This window comes from Myxine glutinosa, chromosome 1 (assembly GCF_964187855.1).
Source record: "Myxine glutinosa chromosome 1, kmMyxGlut1.1, whole genome shotgun sequence".
Classification (NCBI taxonomy): Eukaryota; Metazoa; Chordata; class Myxini; order Myxiniformes; family Myxinidae; genus Myxine; species Myxine glutinosa.
The window spans coordinates 358,465,863-358,489,660 of record NC_136261.1 but is presented as its reverse complement, the minus strand read 5'-3'; the positions used below and the strand labels follow the sequence as shown (position 1 = coordinate 358,489,660).

General features: G+C 45.6%; 1 protein-coding gene across 1 annotated transcript in view; it reads right to left on the bottom strand.

Annotated features, from left to right (window-relative positions):
* The window catches only part of LOC137417514 (receptor-type tyrosine-protein phosphatase gamma), a 251,412-nt gene that overhangs the window by 227,370 nt on the left and 244 nt on the right, over positions 1 to 23,798 (bottom strand). The window contains exons 2-3 of the mRNA XM_078769966.1: positions 20,082 to 20,171; positions 13,407 to 13,461 (exon numbers count right to left, since the gene is read on the bottom strand). Coding sequence (XP_078626092.1) covers positions 13,407 to 13,422 — 16 coding nt within the window. The 5' untranslated portion in view covers positions 13,423 to 13,461; positions 20,082 to 20,171. The remainder of the gene's footprint in view (positions 1 to 13,406; positions 13,462 to 20,081; positions 20,172 to 23,798) is intronic.

Below are 23,798 nucleotides of genomic sequence, written 5' to 3'. Positions count from 1 at the left end.
CAAGGGTAGTCCGGCATGCACACGAGATTTTTTGAATGTCCCTTATTTTGTATTGTTTGGCATTTTCTACAAGCTATGGAATTGTCCCTTATTAGTCCCCTACCGGTGTACACCGGAGGGGACTATAGGTTTGCACTCCGTCCCTCTGTCTGTCAGTCTGTCAGTCTGTCTGTCTGTCTGTCTGTCTGTCTGTCGGTCCGTCTGTCAGTCCATCTTTCAGTCCATCTGTCAGTCAGTCCGTCAGTCCGTCAGTCCGTCAGTCCGTCAGTCCGTCAGTCCGTCAGTCCGTCAGTCCGTCAGTCCGTCAGTCCGTCCGTCAGTCCGTCAGTCCGTCAGTCCGTCAGTCCGTCCGTCAGTCCGTCCGTCCGTCCGTCCGTCCGTCCGTCAGTCCGTCAGTCAGTCCGTCAGTCCGTCAGTCAGTCCGTCATTCCGTCAGTCCGTCAGTCCGTCAGTCCGTCAGTCCGTCACGCAAAGAACAGTTTTCCGGACTTTTTTTCTAAACTCTTAATGCTAATGATTTCAAACTTGGCAGATGATTTCCTCATGATAAGTTACAGGTCAAGTTCGAACTTCACGACGTTTCGATCATTTTTGACAAAGTTATGGCACTTTGAACTTTGGTAATTTCCCCAACAGTTTTCCGGATGACAGACTGCCGGTAGGGGACATGTATTGCAGCGCAATACTCAGAATACTTGTTTTCTATACATTGCCACATGGCACATACCATCATACATAAATGGGCCTTTTCTATGCCCCTGGCATTTTTTCCCCAAGATACATTTTAAATGAAAACACTCTTACGATGTCTCTCCGAAAAGACCGACTGGGCAACCCTCCCATCCACTTTCTGAATAATCCTCTCCAAGAAGTTCTGTCACTCAAGCTTTTGGGTCTCACGATCTGCCATGATCTTTCCTGGGAAAACCACATTTCAAATCTGGCCTCCAAAGCCAGTCGCCGACTGGGCATCCTCCGTCGTGCGAAGTCCTTCCTTGGCACACCTGAGCTCCTCACCACATACAAGGCTTTCATCCGCAGCTCAATGGAATACTGCTCTCCCCTCTGGACTGGTGCTCCTGCCTCACACCTAGCTCGGCTTCACGCTGTTGAAACCAAAGCCTTCAGAATCATTGGAATCTCCCGCGATGAAGTTAACTCCGAGGGCCTTTCACTCACTCACCGCAGGCAGGTTGGTGGTCTTTCCGTCTTCTACAGACTCCTCTCCGGCCTTGCTCCCCAAGCTCTCTCTGGGCTTTGTCCCCCAAATATTCCTGCAGGTCGCACAAGATCTGCCTGCAACCCTCTTATGGTTAAACTGCCAAAATCAAGACTCTCTGCTCACCTTCACTCCTTCATTCCTCTTTTCTCCCGCCTCTGGAACAAACTCCCTCACTCTCTTCAATCCCACTCCACCCTCCAGGTCTTTAAAACAGCTGTTCACCACCATCTCTTATCTTCCCCCATCCAAAACCTTGATCTTTTCTACCCCCGCTAATGTCACCCCAAATCCACTTTTTTGAAATACCAACTTCTTTCCTGGAAGTCCTTGGTGTCTTTGTGTTTTATACTTCTCCCCCCCCCCCCCCTTCCCACGCCTCCTCCCCCCAAGCCCTCTCCCTCCCACACATCTCCCGATATCCCTGCTCTCAAATGTTGTGTTTGTGTGCTTCCCCATCTCTCCCCATCTTGTCTACCGCTCCCCTTTTTATATATACTTTGTCTGTTTGATTTGCTTGTGCGATAAATGTTAGCTCTTTCACGAGCCTCGATTCTGTATACAAAAGAAAAAAAATAATACGAACAAAATGCATTTGTTCATTGTACAAGATGTTCATTATTTTAGACGATATAAAAGACTTGATAAAACAAGGGGGAAAAAATATTCAACACAGACAGGATTCGAACCCACAATCCCCAACTTGGAAGTCTGATGCCTTATCCATTAAGCCATTGGACCAGCACATTAGATTTGTGTAGTAATATTTTGGAGAGTTTTAAAGTGTGCATATATTTATATACATTTATTTATGTTTATATATATATATCTATCTATAATTCCAGTAATCTCTCTGTGTGTGTGTGTCTGTGTGTCTGTGTGTTTGTTTGTCTGTGACCGCTGTTTCTCGACAACCACGGGTCCGATATACTTGAAACTTGCCAGGTATATTGCTGGGGACCTGAGGATGTGCCTTTTCAAGGTTTCATATTAATCGGAGAAGTAGTTACCGAGCTATGGCGATTTAGCCGTTCGCCGTTCGCTTTGGCTTTGCGAATGGACCAAACCATTTCATGTAAATAGAGGGGGGGGGGGATTGTCACCGTACTCGCAAGCCGTTCGCTTTGGCTTTGCGAATGGACCAAACCATTTCATGTAAATAGAGGGGGGGGGGATTGTCACCGTACTCGCAAGCCGTTCGCTTTGGCTTTGCGAATGGACCAAACCATTTCATGTAAATAGAGGGGGGGGATATAATTATATATATATATATAGTACGGGCATGCCCTAGTATATTTAATTTTAAAGGAAAAACTGTAGCACTTCAGTGAAATTTGTTTTGAAAGCCATTAGCTCGACCTATTGGCTGATGTATATTCCAAGATTCAGCAAGTTTTAATGTATAGTCCCTTAAGATATGAGCACCAACACATTTTGGACGGACGGACGGACACCAAAGTGAGTTCGAGGGTTTTCTAAATAAAACTCAAGAATGCATAAAGGGACGTTGCTGAAATTTGGAACATATTACCTCAACGTACAAAGCATTTACTGCTGAAATTTGCAGCCAATTGAGTCCAGTAGAAGCCGAGAAACGTATTTCCAGTCCCCATGTTAAAGCTGCTTACAGAGAAACGATCCCTTATATAGAGGGAGGAGATCGTTGCGCCTCCCTTTGATTCCCTTTATTTGGGCAGTGTATAGGCAACAGACCGCTCCCTCGATTGCTCCAGAAAAGAGAAATAGCCTGGGTTACATACATAAAGCAAAAACATGCGCACTGTTTGTGCAGAAAATACATAGTGGTTACATAGCTCGGATAATTCCAATTGCACTGGACCATCGGCTGACACCAAAGGTCTGAAGCCTGAGGCCTATACAGTGCCTATACAGTGCATTCAGGCCAAAGAGTTCAAAGAAAGTATTCACTCCCCTGTTTTTCCACATTTTGTTGTGTTACAGCCTGAATTTAAAATGCATAAAATTGAGATTTTTGTCACTGATCGACACATAATACCCTATAATGTCAAAATAGAATTTTGTTTTTAGAATATTTTACAAAATAATTAAAAATAAAATACAGAAATCTACATCAGTACTCAACCCCCTGAATGTCAATACTTTGTAGAAGTGCCCTTGACAGCGATTACAGCTCGAGTCTTCTTGGGTATGACAATCAGCTTTGCACATGTGGATTTGGGGAATTTCTCCCATTCTTCCTTGCAGATTAGCTCAAGCTCTGTCAGGTTTGTATGGGGAGCATCGGTGAAAAGCAATCTTCAAGTCTTTCCACAGATGCTCAATGGGATTAAAGTCTGGGCTTTGAGTGGGCCACTCAAGCACTTTCACGTTGTTGTTCTGAAGTCATTCCAGTGTTGATTTGGCTGTTGGCTGGGGGTCATTGTCCTGTTGGAACATAAATCTTCGCCGCAGTCTGAGGTCTTTTGCACTCTGAAGCAGGTTCTCCTCAAGGATTTGCCTGCATTTGGCTCCAATCATTGTTCCCTCTATCCTTACAAGTCTCCCAAGCCATGCTGCTGAAAAGCATCCCCATAGCATGATGCTGCCGCCACCATGCTTCACGGTAAGGATGGTGTTAAATGGGTGATGAGTTGTGCTCGGTTCCCGCCAGACGTAGCACTTTGCATTCAGGCCAAATAATTCAATTTTCATCTCACCAGAGCACAGAATCTTTTGCCTCATGTTCTCAGTGTTTCACAAGCCTTTTTCCAAAATCCAGGCATCCTGCGCTGTCCTGTGCCTTTTTTCTCTCAAGAGTGGCTTCCATCTGGCGACTCTCCCATAAAGCCTAGATTTGTGAAATGCTGCAGAGACTGGTATCCTTCCGGCAGGTTCTCCCATCTCAGCCAAAGAACTCTGTAGTTCTGTCAGAGTGGTTGTTGGGTTCTTGGTCACCTCCCTGACCAAGGTCCCTTGTCCCCGGCTGCTCAGTTTGGTTGAAAAGCCAGTTGTAGTTCCATATTCTTTCCATTTCCTGATGATGGGTCACTGTGCTCTTGGGAACTTTCAACATTAGAATTTTGTACCCTTCCCCAGATATATGCCTCCTCTCAATTCTATCTCAGAGTTCTACTGACAGTTGCTTGGACTTAATGGTGGAGTTTCTGCTCTGATATGCACTGTCAGCTGTGGGACCTTATATAGACAGGTGTGTGCCTTTCTAAATCATGTCCAGTCAATTGAATTGGCCACAGGTAGATTCAAATCAAGTTGTGGAGACATCTCAAGGATGATCAAAGGAAATTTGATGCACCGGAACTTTATGCACCGTAATAATTTATCCGAGTTTCATAGCAAAGGGTTTCAAAATTTATTGATCCCAGACATTTCAGCTTTTCATTTTTAATTGGTTTGTAAAATAAAAATTAAAAATTAAAAAAAAATTCTACTTTGATATTATGGGGTATTTAATGGAGACCGGTGACAAAAATCTCAAATTAAATCCATGTTAGATCAAGGCTGTAACACGTAAAAATATGAAAAACGTCAAGTGGTGTGAATACTTTCTGAAGGTACTGTATGTACTGTTGCACTGAACAGAGAAGTTAAAGGAAGGGCATGGCAATTGTGAATATGACACTTCCAAAGATGTCTTCAGCCATAGCACCAAAATGGTAGACACATGTTTTCATCCAGGGATTATTGCAGGATTTTGACGTTACATCCTTATATGCAAAAAAATAAAATCCACCATTAGGCAAAAAATGCAACTTATTGAATTCCCCCAGTAATTTATGTGGAGACAACCATGTCTTGTCCGTGATTGGTTAAGAAAGGCACATGTGATTTGGCCAATCGTGGACGAGACACGAGTGCTTGGACAGAGAATTCCTGGGATATTCATAAAGTTGCATTTCTTACTTAACGGTGCATTTTCCCTACAAGAACATAGAGTGGAAAAAACAACCGTACTGTATAATGACTGGGACTATAAGTGGAAGTTCATTTGTTTCAGCAAAACCAGAAAGGAAGCAATAGAAGACAGAGACTGCAACGTGAGAGTGATAGGCCCAGAGACTCGGCTTCATCGTGGAAGATTCCAACTATTTTGAAGGCCTTCGTTTCCACCTGGCAAGCTGAGCAAGGTTTGGGGCAAGGGCACCAGCCAAGAGGGGAAAGCTGTATTCCTTCGTCCTTCAAGCTGTGATTATAGGCCTTATATGTGATTCAAGAAGGCCTTATATGTAGCTAAATGTTCAGGTGTGCCAAGGAAAGACTTCGCACGATGGAGGATACCCAGTCGGCGACTGGCTTTGGATGCCAACTTTAAAATGTGGTTTTCCCATGGAAGATCATGGCTGATAATGACACCCAGGAGTTTGAGTGACTGAACTTCCTCAAGAGGATTGTTAAGAAAGTACATTGGGGGGGGAGTTGCCAGACGGTCCTTTCGGAGAGAGATAGTGAGTGTGAGATTTGGCAGAATTGAGACATATTCCCAGTGTTTGACCAGCTTGTGGTTTTTTTTTGAAGGTCTGAAGGAGGTCATGGCAGAGGGTGGAGTTATCAGCAAATAGATAAAGGGTATTACTGGACAGTCAAAGAGATCATCGATGAAGATCAGGAATAGGACTGGGCCCGGAACGCTGCCTCGGCGGAACTCCAGCCTTGACAGCAAGAGATGAAATGATTCCATTGAGTGCCACACATTGGCTATGAGAGTAAAGGTAGTCAGCGAGCCATGTGTGGAGTTGGCCTTGGATGCCATACGCAGAGTTTGGAGAGCAAGGCGGGATGCCAGACTGTATCAAAAGCACGGGATATCTCCAGTGAGACGGCCCCGATCTCATGTCTGACATTGAGCATGTCTTGACATTGACATGGCCTTCATCCATTGTTGGGGGAGTAGAAGCAGCATGTCCAAGGTAGGGAGACCTGGCCTCAAACCAAATTGATGATCCAACATGGGTCGTTGGAGAAAAGAAGGATTTCATATCAACCGTGATGATGAATTCCATGATCTTGCTGATGATATGAGGTAAGCTGATAGGTCCAGTTTTTGCACCTTATTTATGTAATGCAGTAACTTGCCCAGCAGATGGAAGATAACCTAGTGCAAATGACAGGGTGGAAAGGGCAGAGATGATGTGCAAGAGCAGCAGTGCAGGTTTTATAGGCATGTATTAATCAAAACTGAGATTAAAAAATAAATAGACATTCAGTATGTGCACCAGAAGGCTCTCTGACTGTATAGCAGGCATTCAGCATTCTGAACAAAATGTCCGAGGAGGATGCACACACACAAATATATCCATATTACACAGGTGAGTTGACAGGATAGCGTTGACGTAGCGCATTCAGTTTTGTCCAGTCTGGGTAATGAACCGGGCTATAAAATGCCACCCTGGTGTTTCGTATACAGGGTGAGGCATGCATGTGTGCGCCGTCTGTTGGACAGACATCCAGCCAGACGATCTGTCTGCCAGCAAGTGGTTGATGGATGTTATAGATCACATGGTGTATCACAGAGAGTAGGGGAGTTACTGCCAGCACCAAGAATGAATTACAAATTCCTGTACCTTCAGTCAAATGTAAGGCCTGGCCTGCCAGCTCGTAAAAGACGGGCCAAAACCATTCCCCGGCTGATGCCACGAGAGAGTAGGAATAATGGAGGCCGTCAAAAACAGTAGCAGTAATTTCATGGGTGGGATAGGTGGGCCAGGGGGTGGTGGTTGGTGGTGCTTCTGTACCAAAAAAAAAAATCTTTCACATTCTCCTCCCCTCCCCTCCCCCCCCCCCCCCCCCCCCACCACCCATGACTTTTGTGTGTTGTTGATGTTGTTTTGTTACCCCAGTCAGTTCTGGTTGAACAGACCAGCGGCACGGAGATAGCCAATCGATGTCACAGGAGCGACCCAGAGATCCCTCACATCCAAAATATTGTGCTCTTGCCTTGTGCTCCCACCCTTTGTGTGTAAAGGAGGCTTGCGACATTAAAGGGAATTGGAGTGAAAGTTTGTCCTGTGTGCATTTCGTGTCTGGGCCCAATGGGAATCATGTCGGTCTCAATTGTAAAGTGGGGTAAGTCTCAGTCACAGACAAAAAAAAAAAAATCACAAAAAGTCCATGTTTGTATATTATTACTGCCATTATTCATTATTATTAGTAGTATTTATATTCAAATCATTATGTTTCGTGTGGAGACGTTTTCACCTGCGACATGTCGCAGGATTACGTGAGCATTGCGTTGCTGTTGTTGTTGTTGTTGTTGGGGTTCTTGTTGGGGGTTGATTTTTAAAATGTGCAACCATTGGACGAACAGCATCCAGACCACACCCACACCCGTCACTCGACTCCGCCCACCAAAGCACAAAGCCAAAATTGTATGGCCGCCATCTTCGTTTTCTGGTGGGCCTAACACATGAGACCTGAAGGCCAGTGCTGATATACTGTCCGGCCTTGTTGCGTCAGATTTCCACTGGCTTTGTTTGGGTCGAGTGTTAAAGATTTTAAGCAACGTTTAATCAACGCCATACATGCCTCCCTAAAATAAAACGTGATTTCTGAACGGCCCCATAATCGTGACTGTGTGATGAATCGGCTCATTCTGATATAACCGTATGGAGGCTGACATGACAGAGTAGTTATGTTAATATTTCAATAGTGCATTAAATGTGTGTTTCCCAATCGTGCTGTTCATCTTTTAAGAGTGCATTAAATGTGTGTTTCCCAAGCGGCCCGTTACCGGATTTTTAAAGCCAATTCAGTCGCACTTAATGGCAAAGCCCCATACCTCGAATGACCACGTACAGGTTTTTATGAACAAAAGGTTTATTACCAGAGAGAAGAGGGTGAAAGAGAGATGCACGTGTATGTACACACGTGTATGTATGCACGCGCGCACAAGCACGCAGGTGCACGCAGGTGCACGCACACACACACACACACACACACACACACACACACACACACACACACACACAAACACACACACACACACAGACAAAGACACACAAACAAACACACACACAGACAGACAGACAAAGACACACAAACAAACATATATATACACACACACACACACACACACACACACACACACACACACACACACACACACACACACACACACACACAGAGACAAACACACACAAACAAACACACACACAGACACACAAACAAACACACACACACACACAAAGACACACAAACAAACACACACACACACACACACAGGCAAAGACACACAAACACACACACACACACACAGACAAAGACACACAAACAAACACACACACACACACACACACACACACACACACACACAGACAAAGACACACAAACAAACACTCACAGACAAAGACACACAGACAAAGACAAAGGCACAGGCACAGACACAGGCACAGGCACACACGCGCGTGCACACACACACACACACACACACACACACACACACACACACACACACACACACACACACACACACACACACACACACACACACACACACACACACACACACACACACGTAGTGGGGGAGGGAGGCCATCTTACCACTAGTCACTAGAAATATGTCCTCCAAGAAGCCGGTGCCATGGCATCGAAAATGACGGGCGATTGGATGAGAGTGCAGATTATATTTCAATTTTTCATTACATTTGCAATCTGTAAATCTCGAGGTTGAATAGGTATTAAATTCTGATTCTAATTCAGATACAGGTACCATGTGTAATATTCACTGCTGACTGTTATACTGTTTGTCACAATATCCATGGCTTACTTAATGACGTCATTGATAGACTGATTTTGGAAGCCCATCAGCCTGCTAGGCCTGATCCTCCCCAGATCTGTGAGTGATAGTTCAGAAATGTCTCATTTATTACCTCCGCCACCAAAGGTGGATGGAGGTTATGTTTTCACCCCTGTCTGTCTGTTTGTTTGTCTGTCTGTCCGTTCGTTTGTGAACAAAATATCTCAAAACGTTGTGGACGGATTCGGACGAAATTTGGCAGGGATGTAGTGTATGTGACAAGGACGAAATGATTAGATTTTGGTGAAGATTCGGATTCGGATCCGGCTACTAGAATTTTTTAATTGATTCTTCACCATTGGGAGACGTGGCTAAAACGATACATAGCAGGATATCTCAAAAAGTTGTGGATGGATTTGGACGGAACTTGGTGGACCAGTTGGGTGTCTGACAAGGAAGGATCGATTGAATTTTGGTGAAGATCCGGATCCGGATCCAGCTAGTAGAATTTTTAAGTGATTCTTCACCATTGAGTGATATGGCCAAGCAGGCGGAGGTATGCTCTCTACTGAGTGCGGTTCTAGTTAAGTGTAGTCTATTAATTACATCCTAGATAGAGAGAGCTTTATCTCCCAACCAACAAATCATTTGAATTGGAGGAACGGATATGGCACGTTTAATGGAAATAAACAGGTGCATCATTCCTGAAAATATTTGTACAATGTCTTCTGCAATGCTGCACGAGATTTGGCATATTGTTTCATAGCTGTACCTGTACGACGTACGTATTATGTATACAAATAGGAATGGGCAGGTTGAGTGGGGATCAGAAAAGGAACAGAAGGAGGGAAATAAGGTGAAAAATAGGAGTGTGGGGAATGCATGACTTGAACTTAAATGTGGTGATCGTCCTGAAGTGTGAAAAGTATTCCAAGAAAACTCATTCAGACCAGAATATAAACCTGGGTTCAGTGAGATCGGCACCATTTGGAGGGAGCAGACCGATCAGCACCGCATAAAGTTGCAATGACATTAGTACTGTGCGACGTGTGCAGAGGTCCAGTACTATCAGCACTGTGTGGAGGTCCACTATGATCATCACTGTGCGGAGGTCCAGTATGATCAGTGCCGTGCTACGATGCAACACGGTCAGCATTATTGGATCAGCATCAAAATCTGCACCAATAGCAGCACAGTGCATAGTGCAGTGCCGAAGTGCAATATGACCAGCACCACACGTGTGCATTAAGATCAGTAGAGTGCATAGGCGCAGTACCATGTAAAGATCTTCCAATGTAAATCATTGCCCTAGCAGACTAGCACTGGTGAGGCAATGGCAAACCACCTGTTGTATCACTTGCCACGAGACACCTTTAACAGCACCGACCCAATATATAGGGTCCAGTACACCATGATGGTAATGTACACTCATTCTTTAGAAGCCTTCGTCCACATAAACAACAAGAAAGAGGATCCAGAGATTGCAGACCCTCGCCAGGATGTGTGTTTTCAGTGGTTTTTAAGGCTTTTGTGTTAAAAACAAATATGGCGGCCGAACCACGTGACCGATGACGTCATAATTATTTATTTTTCTCCACCAATTTATCCCTAGATGATGGTCAAGAAATTTCATCTTGATCGGATGAAGTTTTGGACTTGTCGATTTATGACGTCATAAGAGTTCATCATCATCATCAACATATTTTATTCCCCATTGAGAGATCTTTACAATGAGCCATGTCTCAATTTTTTCTATGTGGCTCTTTCCGAGATGGAGGTCCAAAAATTTTCGGTTTTTCCAAGATGGCGCCATTACCACGTGACTTATGACGTCATAATTATCATTAAAAATTATACAGGTGGGGAGTTGCACCGATGGTGGAAATTTCCTGTCAATCAGACATTGGACATTCCTATGGATCGGTTGCCGAGAAAATCATATTTATTCTGTGTGGACAAACAGACAAACAAACTGACAAACAAACTGACAAACAAACTGACAAACAAACTGACAAACAAACTGACAAACAAACTGACAAACAAACTGACAAACAAACTGACAAACAAACTGACAAACTGACAAACAAACTGACAAACAAACTGACAAACAAACTGACAAACAAACTGACAAACAAACTGACAAACAAACTGACAAACAAACTGACAAACAAACTGACAAACAAACTGACAAACAAACTGACAAACAAACTGACAAACAAACTGACAAACAAACTGACAAACAAACTGACAAACGGACCCAAATGTAATACCCTCTTCTCCTGCGAGGGTAACTACAAGGGCACTTGGTGGAGGGCATACCTCCGCCAGGCTGAACAGTTTATGTTTTGTATCACACTGATAGGCCGGATCTGGATTCGGACCTCAACCAAAATCTAATCGGCTTGTTCTTGTCTCCGAAACAACTCGTCCCCCAAGTTTAGTCATAACTCATCCACAACTTTTTGAAATATCATCCTATATATCGTTTTTTGGCCCTACCACTCAATAGTCAAGAATCACTTGTATATTGAAAAAAAAAAAATTCTCAGATCCAGATCCGGATTCGAATCTTCACAAAAATCTAATCTTTTCGTCCTTGTCACACACCCAATGTGTCTACCAACTTTCGTCTCAATCTGTTCACAACTTTTTGAGATATCATGTTCAAAAACAAAAAGACAGACAGACAGACAGACAGGGGTGACATGTCCCCAATCCACCTTCAGTGGCGGAAGTAAACAGACTGGGCTTAAGTAAAACACAAAGGAAGGCCGGATATGAACTTTTGGATTTATACCTCCATCGACTTTGCCCTTTCACATTTTGACCCATTTATTAGTGGTTTGTTGAAAATTTTATGACAAAAGCTCAAATGGTAAAAACCTTCTTGGCCTGGACACACACAGACACGCATACACATACACAGAAATGATTGCAAAACCTCGTCTCCATTGTGCGGCAGAGGGAACTGACATGGTTCATTCATTTCGTTTGCAGCCTGCAGCAGTTGGTTGCATCATTGTTGGAAGTGCAGCTGTGCCACCGATGCAGAACCCACGGTAGGTTAGAGTAGGAATTTCCAATTTGTTCAGGATGTCGGCGATAGCTCACCTACTCTTCATGAAGGGCACCGTGGGATCTTTAACGTCCACCAACTAATGCTAGCAAACTGGACCTCCTGTTTAACATCCTCTAAACTGGACCTCTTTTTTCAGAGGTGTTTGTCGACCATATTTGTTTTTCTTGGTTTTGTCGCACTTCAACCATCTCAAGGTCCATGTAGACCCCGACCCGCTGCTTATTAGCTTGCCCAATGATGCCCCATTCTCCACACTAAAAATAAAATTAAAATAAAAAGCATCTCCCGCGATGACGCTAACTCCGAGGGCCTTTCACTCACTCACTGCAGGCAGGTTGGTGGTCTTTCTGTCTTCTACCAGACTCCCCTCCGACCTAGCTCCCCCAGCTCTGTCCCCCAAATATTCCTGCAGGTCGCACAAGATCTGCCAGCAACCCTCTTATGGTTAAACTGCCGAAATCAAGACTCTCTGCTCACCTTCACTCCTTCATTCCTCTTTTCTCCTGCCTCTGGAACAAACTCCCCCACTCCCTTCAATCCCACTCCTCCCTCCAGGTCTTTAAAACAGCTGTTCACCACCATCACTTATCTTCCCCATCCAAAACCTTGATCTTTTCTACCCCCTTTAATTCACCCCAGATCCACTTTTTTGAAATTCCGACTTCTTTCCTGGAAGTCCTAGCAATGTCCATGTGTTTCATATCTCTCCCCCCCCCCCCCCCCCCTTCCCGTGCCTCCTCTCCCCAAGCCCTCTCCCTCCCGCGAATCTCCCGGTGTCCCTGTTCTCTACTGTTGTGCTTGTGTGGCTTTCCTCTCTCTCCCCATCTTGTCTCCCGCTCCCTTTGTCTTGTGTTTTGTGTCAGTTTGTCTTTTTGTGATTAATGTTAGCTCTTACACGAGCCTCGATCTTGTATACAAAAATATATATATATATATTTTTGCTTATATTAAAGCCAGAAAAAGTCGTTTTCTCCTTTCACCAATGAGCACCAGGAACATTGATTCATTATTTACACAAAAAGCAAAATTTACCCCAGCCCATACCTCTGGTGCCCCATTATGCCCCATTAATCCTGATCTCCTCGTATGACTGATTATCCCTCCTTCCCTCTAACAAATCTCCTCCCAACCTCTTCTGCCTTTTCGCGCCCACTTCTGTTCCCCATCCCCTCCATCCATCCTCTCCCTTTTTCAATTTACAATTGCTGCCACCCCCTTTCCGACCTTCCCCACCTTCCCTGCCTCACTCACCCCTCCATCGCCATATAATAAATAAATGATGCTATGCAAAATGTCTAATCATTTTCTCAACTTCCCCATGTGCTGTGTAGCATCTCAAGTGTATCGGCTAATGTTAATCAGAGGCAGCAGGTTAGTTAAACAGGAAAATCTCCTACCTGCAAGAGTAAACATTCCGAGCTCCAGCACGGGCTTATCCACGGGTGAAGATTGCTGCGGCAAAACGGGGAAAAAAAAATTCCAACATGAAAAAGCTTCAACCTGAGCTTCAAGGCTCCGACCACACCTGTTTCGTATTAGACCAACACCGGAGTGCCTTTATCGCCTTTCTTAGAGGAAAGTGCCCCGAGTTCAACTAAATACGTTTCCTCTTCGTGGCGAAACAGACAGAGCTCGCCCGGGCCTCGTCTGCGGATGTCTCAACTCAATGTGCCAAACGAAAGGTCAAACTGCAAAACAAAAAAACCATAGGCAGAGAGAAATGGTTGTATTGTTTCACTCAAATCAGTAGTGCTGGAACTCACGGAGCAGCCTGTGTGCTCCTTCAATGGATGCCGAGCACTCTCGGCTGAAACGGAACCGAACGGCTCGGCGACCAAACTCCAATTTTTGGTGGTACAAAGGCAACGCAGCATGCTCAATCTGCACCAGGGAAAGAATACACGATCCTGCTTTTCCGTTAACCAGTGGTGGTCCATTTTATGGCCGGATTCTTGATCTCTGTTGCCATGGTAACCGCACAATGGTATATGGCAAGACGATTTTACTGGACAAACCACCATTTTGAAAGATAAAGCCAACCAGAATGCATATTTAGAAAACAGCCAAACATGCAACGAGTCATCCCTTCCTGAGAAAAATAATCTACGAGTAAAAAAAAAAATCTACGAGTGAAAATAAAGAAATCTACGAGTGGAAAAAAAAAATCTACGAGTCAAAAAAAAAAAATCGACGAGTCAAAAAAAAAAATCTACGAGTCAAAAAAAAAAATCTACGAGTGAAAATAAAAAAATCTACGAGTGGAAAAAAAAAATCTACGAGTCCAAAAAAAAAATCTACGAGTCAAAAAAATAATCTACGAGTCAAAAAAATAATCTACGAGTCAATGGCAGCGGCGTTAGAAAATGGCTCTCCCTTGCCATTCATTAAAGATGGTCCGGACTGTCTGGAAAGCCTGCAGTTCCCTAAGACCACGCTCTTTCCTACCATGTTTGCCACATGCAGAGATGAAAACACTTCAGGTTCTTGACAAGAAGAATGGTATTTATAAATATGCATGAAGGAGACATTGCCACAGCAGTTAACCCACAGCATGTCATGGCTTCCAATACTCACAAGGCCTTTTCCATTTAGGTTGCTTGGAGGGCTTCGAGCGCACAGCCCGTATATAATACGCCTCGCGTTGGCAGCCATATTGGAAGCTTTCTGTCCCATTCGCAGTGCAAACTGTACATGTCATCAATTTGATAACTGGAACAAGGAAATTGGACGCCGATGTATTTAATGAACATGATGTATTTCATCATGGTGATGGAGCTGGTAAGCAGGAAGGTGAACATGAGGGATATTCTGGGGAGGATATTGTACGCGGACGACCTAGCTGTTCTAGTAGAGTGGGCGGGAGATACGGGAAGTACTGGGGGAGTGCAAGGAAGCATCGAGAAATATAGGCTGGAGATTGGTATGGAGAAGATGGAGGTGTCTAGGTTGGGAGAACAGAAAATAAATGAATAACAGGTTAGAGAGGAAGGAGATCAGACAAGGAAATAGGTTTGAGTATCTGAGTGGAACAGTGACCGGGGATGGTAAGGCCGAGGCAGAGGTGAGGAGGAGGATTCAGGTGGGGGCGAATGCATGGAGAAGTGTGGAAGAAGTAGTGGCAGACAGAAATATAAAGGAAATTCAAAGGGAAGGTGTGATGTGAAAAAGGCTGGCCTACCTGTACAATCTGGAGATGGTGGCACTGACAGAGACAACAGAGGCTGCAGCTTTGAGAGAACAACTGGGTCAGGAGGATTGCAGGAGTGAAGAGGGTGGATAGAAGGAGAATGGATGAACTGAGGGAGGAGATTGGTGTGCAGATGAGCTTGACGGGGAGATTGGGGAAATGCCGGCGGAGATGCAGATTGGTGCAGATGGATGTTTGGTGCAGATTGGGGAAGAGAATGGCAAAGAGAGCGGATAGGTTGAGGGTACAAGGTAGGAGGAAAAGAGGGAGACTGTGGTTAAGATGGGAGGAATGTGTGAGGAGGGATATCAGTAAGATGGGGTGGTTTAATGGTGGAGTTGCCTGGGAACAGAGGAGAGTGGAGGAGTATCATAGTCATGGCAGGGCAGGAGCTTGGTGCCATTGGACCTCACCCCTAATATAAAGGGAAGTAAAGGAAGAGAAGAAGAAAACTGTCTCATAAGATGGTGCAGAGGTACTGCATTCACCTTTGAGTGGTCTCATCCGGATTAGATTCTTGACCCAACTATAAACTGTCATCCTGGTGTTGCAACACAGTAAGCAGACGCTAAAGATCCCATGGTGGCCTTCGTGAAGAGTAGGCGAGTAATCGCCAGCACTCTGAACAAATTACAAATTCCTACATCAGTCGTTGAAGGCATGCCTCACCCACTCCTCCCCCTCCTTTGTCACCAAATATTTTACTCCAGGCCAGTTCAGTTCAATTGCCTTTTCAATTTTAATTTCAACCATGCTAATGTGAACCAAACATATTGATCAGTTAGCTGCGGTGATTCAGCTTAATAGAGCCTGGTAAAGTGTGGAAAAGCCACCATAATGCCTTTGTTGGTATCTTATGACTTCACCATTTCTCAACATCACTCATTGTGATGTCACTACAATAAATCAGACATGCAAGTAATGATTGAAGAAGAAGATTAAAAAGAAGAAGAAGAAGATTAATAGGATGATGAAGAAGAAGAAGCCAAAGGTGCAAAATAATTAAATAATTTATTGGAGGTGTGCCTTCAAAAACATTTATAAAAAATAAATGTGAATCTTAAAGAATATTTGAATTTCGTTTTTAACTTGCATTGACATGTCCGAGAGAGTCTTTGGGCGTCACTGTCAAGTTGTCAGCAGACAAAGGAAAAGTAAATAAAATAAAATGAAAGTTTAAAAAAAGGAATATAATAAATTTACACCGACTTTATAATTGACCAATTTTGAGAAGAATAAACTAGAGGTGCCCTCATTGGTGGAGTCGCAACACGTCTGAATGACGTCCTAAGTTTATGGCACGACAAACATCGTGAGACAAAAGTACAGAGTTAAAGGTCAGAATGGATTTATGTTCCTCCTGTCCTCTTCCACCTCAACCCTCCCCAAGTCACATTAGGCATTCATCTAGAAAACCCCACCTGCTCACTCTCCCCAAGTCGAGGCTGGTTCCCCACCTGCGTTCATTTGTCTCCTTATTCTTCCCAGAATGCGGAATGTCTCCCTTATTCTGTGGTCTTGCCCTTCTCACTTTAGTTAAAATGCACAACCCATCACCACCTAGAGTGGGGAGGGTAGCGGTGGAAGAGCTAGAGCAGAAAGGAACGGAACAAAATGCAAATGGGGGAAAACACCAACAGCAGAGTAAAAGTGAGTGAGATTAAAAGGAGAAGGACACACGCTGAATGAAACACAGCAAGGAGAGGAAGGAGGAGATCGGGATGTAACAGAAGAGGAACAAACCAACCGCCAACTAACAAAGGAAAAGAGGTCAGGGAGAGGGGTGGGGGGGGAAATCAGAATAACCTGGAAAAAGGGAGCGCTTGCGAATGGGGTCAGTTTGGGTTGAAGAGATCACGAGTATAGATGGGGGGTGACCTGAGGTGGTGGTGAACAGCTAGCTGTCTTGAAGCCCTGGAGGGAAGAATGGAACTGAACAGAACTGGGAAGGTTGGATCCAAAGGCAAGGAAAAAAGAAAAACGAAATGAGTGGAGACGAGCAGTGAGCCTGGATTTTTGGAGTTTAACACGAAGAGGGTTACTGGCAGACCGTGAGCACCGCCTGCAGAAACCTGGGAGGGACAGAGATAAGATGGCAGAGGGTACAAGACCAAAAAAGAATGCCGTCGAAAAGAGAGAGGCCAGCAACCTGTCTGCGATGTGAAATTAACAGGCCTAGACACTCGGCTTCATCAAGGGAGATCCCAATGATTTTGAGGACCTCGCTTGCCATGGCATCAAGAAGGGCAAGGTGTGAGGCAGGAGCGCCAGCTCAAAAGGGAGAGCAGTAGTCCATTAAGCTGCGAATGGTAACCAGGAACATTGGCCTCGGGAGGAATCAGGCCATATTCTTCTATACTTCGACACTTCCTCTCTGGGCCAATGTTCCTGGTTACCTCCGCCACCGAAGGTGGCTGGAGGTCATGTTTTCTGTTTTCACCACTGTCTGTGAACAGGATATGTCAAAAAATTGTTACACGGTTATGTCACATGGGTATGTGATAAGGACAAATCGAGTTGATTTTGGTTCAGGTCCAGATCCAGATCCAGATCTGGCCTATCAGAGGAATACAACACAAACTGTTCGACCTGGTGGAGGTATGCACTCTATCCAGTGCCGTTCTAGTTGTTCGTGTTATCCTCCTTTCCTCCTGGTGTATGTCCATGCCCCCCCCCCCCCCCAATGCCTTCCACCCACCTCATACACTGTTAATTTGTGAACCTGCTGCCCTTTGTCGTTCAGCTCCTCCATGAGCTTAGACCTTTGCATGAAGAACGCAAATTGATACTTTTCATAAGGAATGTGTGGGCACAACTAAGGATGCAGCCAAGATGCCATAATCACACGCAGACCTGCGTTCTCCTCCAATATCATTGAAGACAACCGCGGCCCGTAAGGAAAGGATTCAACCTGGACCTCTCCCCCCAACAAATAGTTTTTGCGCTTGAATTTGCACGGTGCAGCTGTATCTGGCTGTGGATGCCTCTGCTGAGCCAGCAAGCTTTCTGCAGCCCCACAAGACTCAAAAAAGCAACAGACATGGCACGTGGCTTCGAGAAAAGAAATCAGAAACAGATATATAATTGAAGGAAAAGAAATACGAGAGAAAAAAAAGTCAAATAAATGTCTCGAGTGGAAAGGCATATCAACATCCAGGAGTTTCTGCCAATTTTACAGCATTCAGGCCGCCATACAGTATTTGTGGGTCTCCGTTCAGGGAGTGTGTGTGATGGTTAAGAGTGTATTTAAAATATTTTTCAGGAAGCATATCAGCACACAGATATCTCCCTTCCCATTGATCTGTTTTCGGGTTCCGTTAACTAGGGAACATTCAACCAACAGCCATTCGAAAACTACCGTTCTGGCACAGCTTTGACAGGGGTGCAGCATGGGTGAGAGCAAGCCATACTCCGTAAAGTGTTTGAAGCTGACCGTCCCATCTGTAATCAGGTGGACGTACGATATCCCACCTATCCTTTGAAATAGATTTGGCATTCATCCTTCGGTCCAAAACTCCGCCAATTACCTACGCCACCGAAGGTGAATGGAGGTTATGTTTTCACCCCTGTCTGTTTGCCTGTGTACAGGATATCTCAAAAAGTTGTCGACGGATTCGGACGAAATTTGCTGGACAGCTTGGGTATGTGACAAGGATGAAATGATTAGACTTTGGTGAAGATCCGGATCCGGATCTGGATCTGAGAATTACTTGAATGATTTTTCACCAGAGAGATAGGGTCAAAAACGATAGATAGCACGATATCTCAAACAGTTGTGGATGGATTCGGCCGAAATTTTGTGGACACGTTGGGTGTGTCACAAGGACAAAGTACTAAGTTTTGGTGAAGATCCGAATCCATATCCAGATCAGACAATTTTTTTTTGGGGGGGGGGAATTCTTCACCTTCGAGAGGCCAAGAACGATATTTCGCTGATATCTCAAAAAGTTGGGGATCACTTATGACAAAACCTGGTGGATGAGTTCGATAGGTGACAAGAACAAGCCGATTCGATCTTGGTTCAGGTCCGAATCCAGATCCGACATGGTAGTGAGATACAAATCGTAAAGTATCAAGCCTGGCAGAGGTATGCTCTCTACCGAGTGCCGTTCCAGTTGATGAAATGGGACAGGACAGTTAATTATCACATTATTTCAGCATTACATAAGGAAATTCAACGCAGGATGCCATTAGGCCCATTAAGGCTGTGCAGCGGTTGCCAACCTATGGTTGGTCATAGTCTGTGCTCTATCCGCTTTACATGCTCAGCGTCAAGCAAGGGAGCAGCGCGCACCATTCTTTAAGTCTTTGGTGTAAACTCAGCCAGGGTTCGAACCGTTGACCTCCCAGACTCAGAGCGGACACAACCATTACGCTACGTTAAAAGTAGGGGACGAAAATAACAGAGAACATGAGCGACTGAGCAACATGAGCGAAATGGAAAAGCCAAACATAGCAAATGTGTGTCGCCCCACGCCAATCTCGTGTGCCCAATGCAGCACATTTGGGGCCTTCCCTGTCGTGCCAACGGGGAAGATCCACGCTGTGATTTAGGGCATTCTGCACGAGCAGCCCAGCATCTGTTAGCGCAGAATAGTCCCCATGGTACCCAAAACCCCCCCACCCCCTCACCCACCGACTACTTTGTCAAACATAGTAGAGGGAAACACCGCTCATTGCATGATCCCTGAAAAGGTAAAAATCAGCATTAAAATCCTTCTTACATCCTTCGTTGCCACAAACATCCTTGGGTGTTTTGCACGCTGCTCATCTGAATGTGAATTAAATTTGACCCTGAAGATTCCCACCGCACCGAGTGCACGGCAACGACCTGTTGGGCATACCGCTCCGACGGGCGATGGAAATGTCCCGGCTTCACCCTCACCTGTGTACGCCCAGGTCTGTCCTCCGGAAGAAGACCGCGATCGGTTTCTTTCTCTGTTGTTCCTCCCCCTTGGCCATGTCCATGCGCAACCTGAAACAGACAAACACAAACAAATCAGGAATAGTGCTGGACCCAAGGCAGGAATACACTGCGTCGAAGCACGCACGTCATTTTGAAAAATAGAGATGTCATACTAACTCAGGACTTTAATCACAATGCATAGTCTCCCAGTGGCCTAACATCTCCCAGTCTCCCAGTGGCCTAACATCTCCCAGTCTCCCAGTGGCCGAACATCTCCCAGTCTCCCAGTGGCCGAACATCTCCCAGTCTCCCAGTGGCCGAACATCTCCCAGTCTCCCAGTGGCCGAACATCTCCCAGTCTCCCAGTGGCCTAACATCTCCCAGTCTCCCAGTGGCCTAACATCTCCCAGTCTCCCAGTGGCCTAACATCTCCCAGTCTCCCAGTGGCCTAACATCTCCCAGTCTCCCAGTGGCCTAACATCTCCCAGTCTCCCAGTGGCCTAACATCTCCCAGCCTCCCAGTGGCCTAACATCTCCCAGTCTCCCAGTGGCCTAACATCTCCCAGTCTCCCAGTGGCCTAACATCTCAGTCTCCCAGTGGCCTAACATCTCCCAGTCTCCCAGTGGCCTAACATCTCCCAGTCTCCCAGTGGCCTAACATCTCCCAGTGGCCTAACATCTCCCAGTCTCCCAGTGGCCTAACATCTCCCAGTCGCCCAGTGGCCTAACCACAGAGTGGCCGTTTACTCCAACATGTGTCACCTCCTTTTGACAAGTTGGAGGTGGGATTCTCCATCACGCGTTTGCATCGATTCGTCAGATTTTGTGATCACCACAGTTGTTGGTGGACAGTTATGGAGTTGGCGATGGCTTAGATTGCATCGAGTCGTCAGATTTTGTGATCACCACAGTTGTCGGTGGACAGTTATGGAGGGAGTTGGCGATGGCTTGGATTGCATCGAGTCGTCAGATTTTGTGATCACCACAGTTGTCGGTGGACAGTTGTGGAGGGAGTTGGCGATGGCTTGGATTGCATTGAGTTGTCAGATTTTATGATCACCACAGTTGTCGGTGGACAGTTAAGGAGGGAGTTGGCGATGACTTGGATTGCATCGAGACGTCAGATTTTGTGATCACCACAGTTGTCGGTGGATAGTTATGGAAGGAGTTGGCGATGGCTTGGTTGCATCGAGTCGTCAGATTTTGTGATCACCATAGTTGTCTGTGGACAGTTATGGAGGGAGTTGGCGATGGCTTGGATTGCATCGAGTTGTCAGATTTTGTGATCACCATAGTTGTCCATGGACAGTTATGGAGGGAGTTGGCGATGGCTTGGATTGTCGACATTGTCCTGATGGAGGGTCCGCTCCTATAACCGATTATCGTTCTTCGGCTGAACTCCATCGACGTCCTCCTTTCAGGCACGATGCTCGGAAAAAGAACTAAGAAGCAACAAGACCGTTCCCTGCCGACTTGAACACGAAGCTGGTTGATGTTCATCGTTTGAAGCGAATCTGATCCCCGCAGTGTGAGCAATTGTCAGGAAGACGAAAGAAGTCTCCCATGTCTTTTAATGAGAGAGCGAGAAACGCATACGGTTGTCCAATTGTCCAGGAGGCAAAGCTGGCACGGAAGCACGTCCTTCATAGCTTCAATTATCCTTTACAACTGCAGGGTTGGCAGGGTTGGCAGGGTTGGCAGGGTAGCTCAACGGTAGTGTGGTCCTCCTTGAGCCGTCTGGCTCTGGGTTCAATTTCTGGTGAGGAATTGGATCCAAAACAGTCTGGAGCAACGCCAGCACGCACCACGGAGTACGCCTTAATTCCGAGGAGATGTTAAGCTGGCCGTCCTGCCTGCAGTGAACGTGGTGTTTTTTTTCTAAGGCGTAGGCCTCCGAGGTGGAACACCGCATCCACCAAAAAAACAAAACCAAAAATGTCAGAAGATAAATTATGGTCGTCCTGTGACTGGAGCCACAAACTCAATCATGGCACTGGTCAACGCGGGCAACCAGTCTGGACACAACTGGTTCAATTAACAATTTAAATGGTTCAATTCCAGCAAGACCATTCGGGTTACCCTGTTGATGTTCCCGTCGGAACCCCTGCGGCCACAGACCCCATAATGCTCAGAAGCCGAGTTCAAATCTTGTCAATTCAATTTTTTTTTTTAATGAGCGACCCAAGGTACTACTTACTGCTACTGCTATGACAGTATGACGACTACTATAACTACTACTACGGCTACTGCTATGACAGCTATGACCCACGTACTAACTATTACAACTACTACATCATCTACTACTACTACGCCTACTACTACGACAGGATGACGACTACTATTACCACTACCACTATTACTACTACTACTACTACTACTAGTACTACATTACTACGGCTACTGCTATGACAGTATGACGACTACTATCACACGACTCCTACTCATACTCATACTACGACTACTGCTATGACAGTATGACGCCTACTATTGCGACTACACTACTACGACTACTATTACTGCTATGACAGTATGACAAAATACTTCCACTACTGCTACTACGACTACTACTACTACAACTATTTTTCCCACTACTACGACTCCTACCCCTACTGCTATTACGACTACTGCTACTGCTATGACAGTATGACGACTACTATTACTACTACTACTACTACTACTACTACAACTACTTCTCCCACTACTGCTACAACTACGACTCCTACCCCTACTACGACTCCTACTTCTACTACGACTATGACTCCTACCCCTACTGCGACTACGACTCCTACCCCTCCTGCTACTACGACTAAAACTCCTACCGCTACTGCTACTACAACTACGACTCCTACCCCTACTGCTACTACAATTACGACTCCTACCCCTACTGCTACTGCGACTACGACTCCTACCCCTCCTGCTACTACAACTACGACTCCTACCCCTACCCCTACTGCTACTATGACTCCTACCCCTACTGCTACTACAACTACGACTCCGACCCCTACTGCTACTACAATTATGACTCTTACCCCTACTGCTACTACAACTACGACTCCTACCCCTACAGCTACTACAACTACGTCTCCTACCCTTACTGCTACTACAACTACTACTGCCCTGACAGTATGACAACTATGACACGTGCTTGGTTACCGTCTACGTTTTATGACGAGGACATTAGGAGATAGGTATTATGGGAATTGAACCGGGGTTACACACACCACGAGCTCGGGATTCAGATGGGAACACCAAGAGGGCAACATACATAACTTGATGTACACCGATGTCTGCAAATGTCTGTGTCCTCCATGTGATGCAAGTGTGAGATCTCCACCGCGAGCTGAAATGAAGATTATACGCTCTTCCAGCTCTTCCATGAGCCTCGACTCTGCATACAAAAAAGGAATCCATCAGTATCAGCATCACTCGGGGCGGTTTGACTAATCACACCCAAGCGGTGCAAATGTGTGCACCTGGAGGGGGTGGGGGGGGGGGCACGGGGGAGCGCGCCCAGGCACGTACGCGTTCGCGCTCGGCCCCTGTCCGTAACGAGTCGATCGACAACGAGTACGTGCGCACGTTGAGCCCGGCTCATCCGTCGGTCCGTCAGTTGGTATATCCAGGCGTCCGTCCATCCGTGCATATCCAACAGTGACCTCCGTCCGTCTATTGGTCTATCGAGGCGTCCGTCCGTCC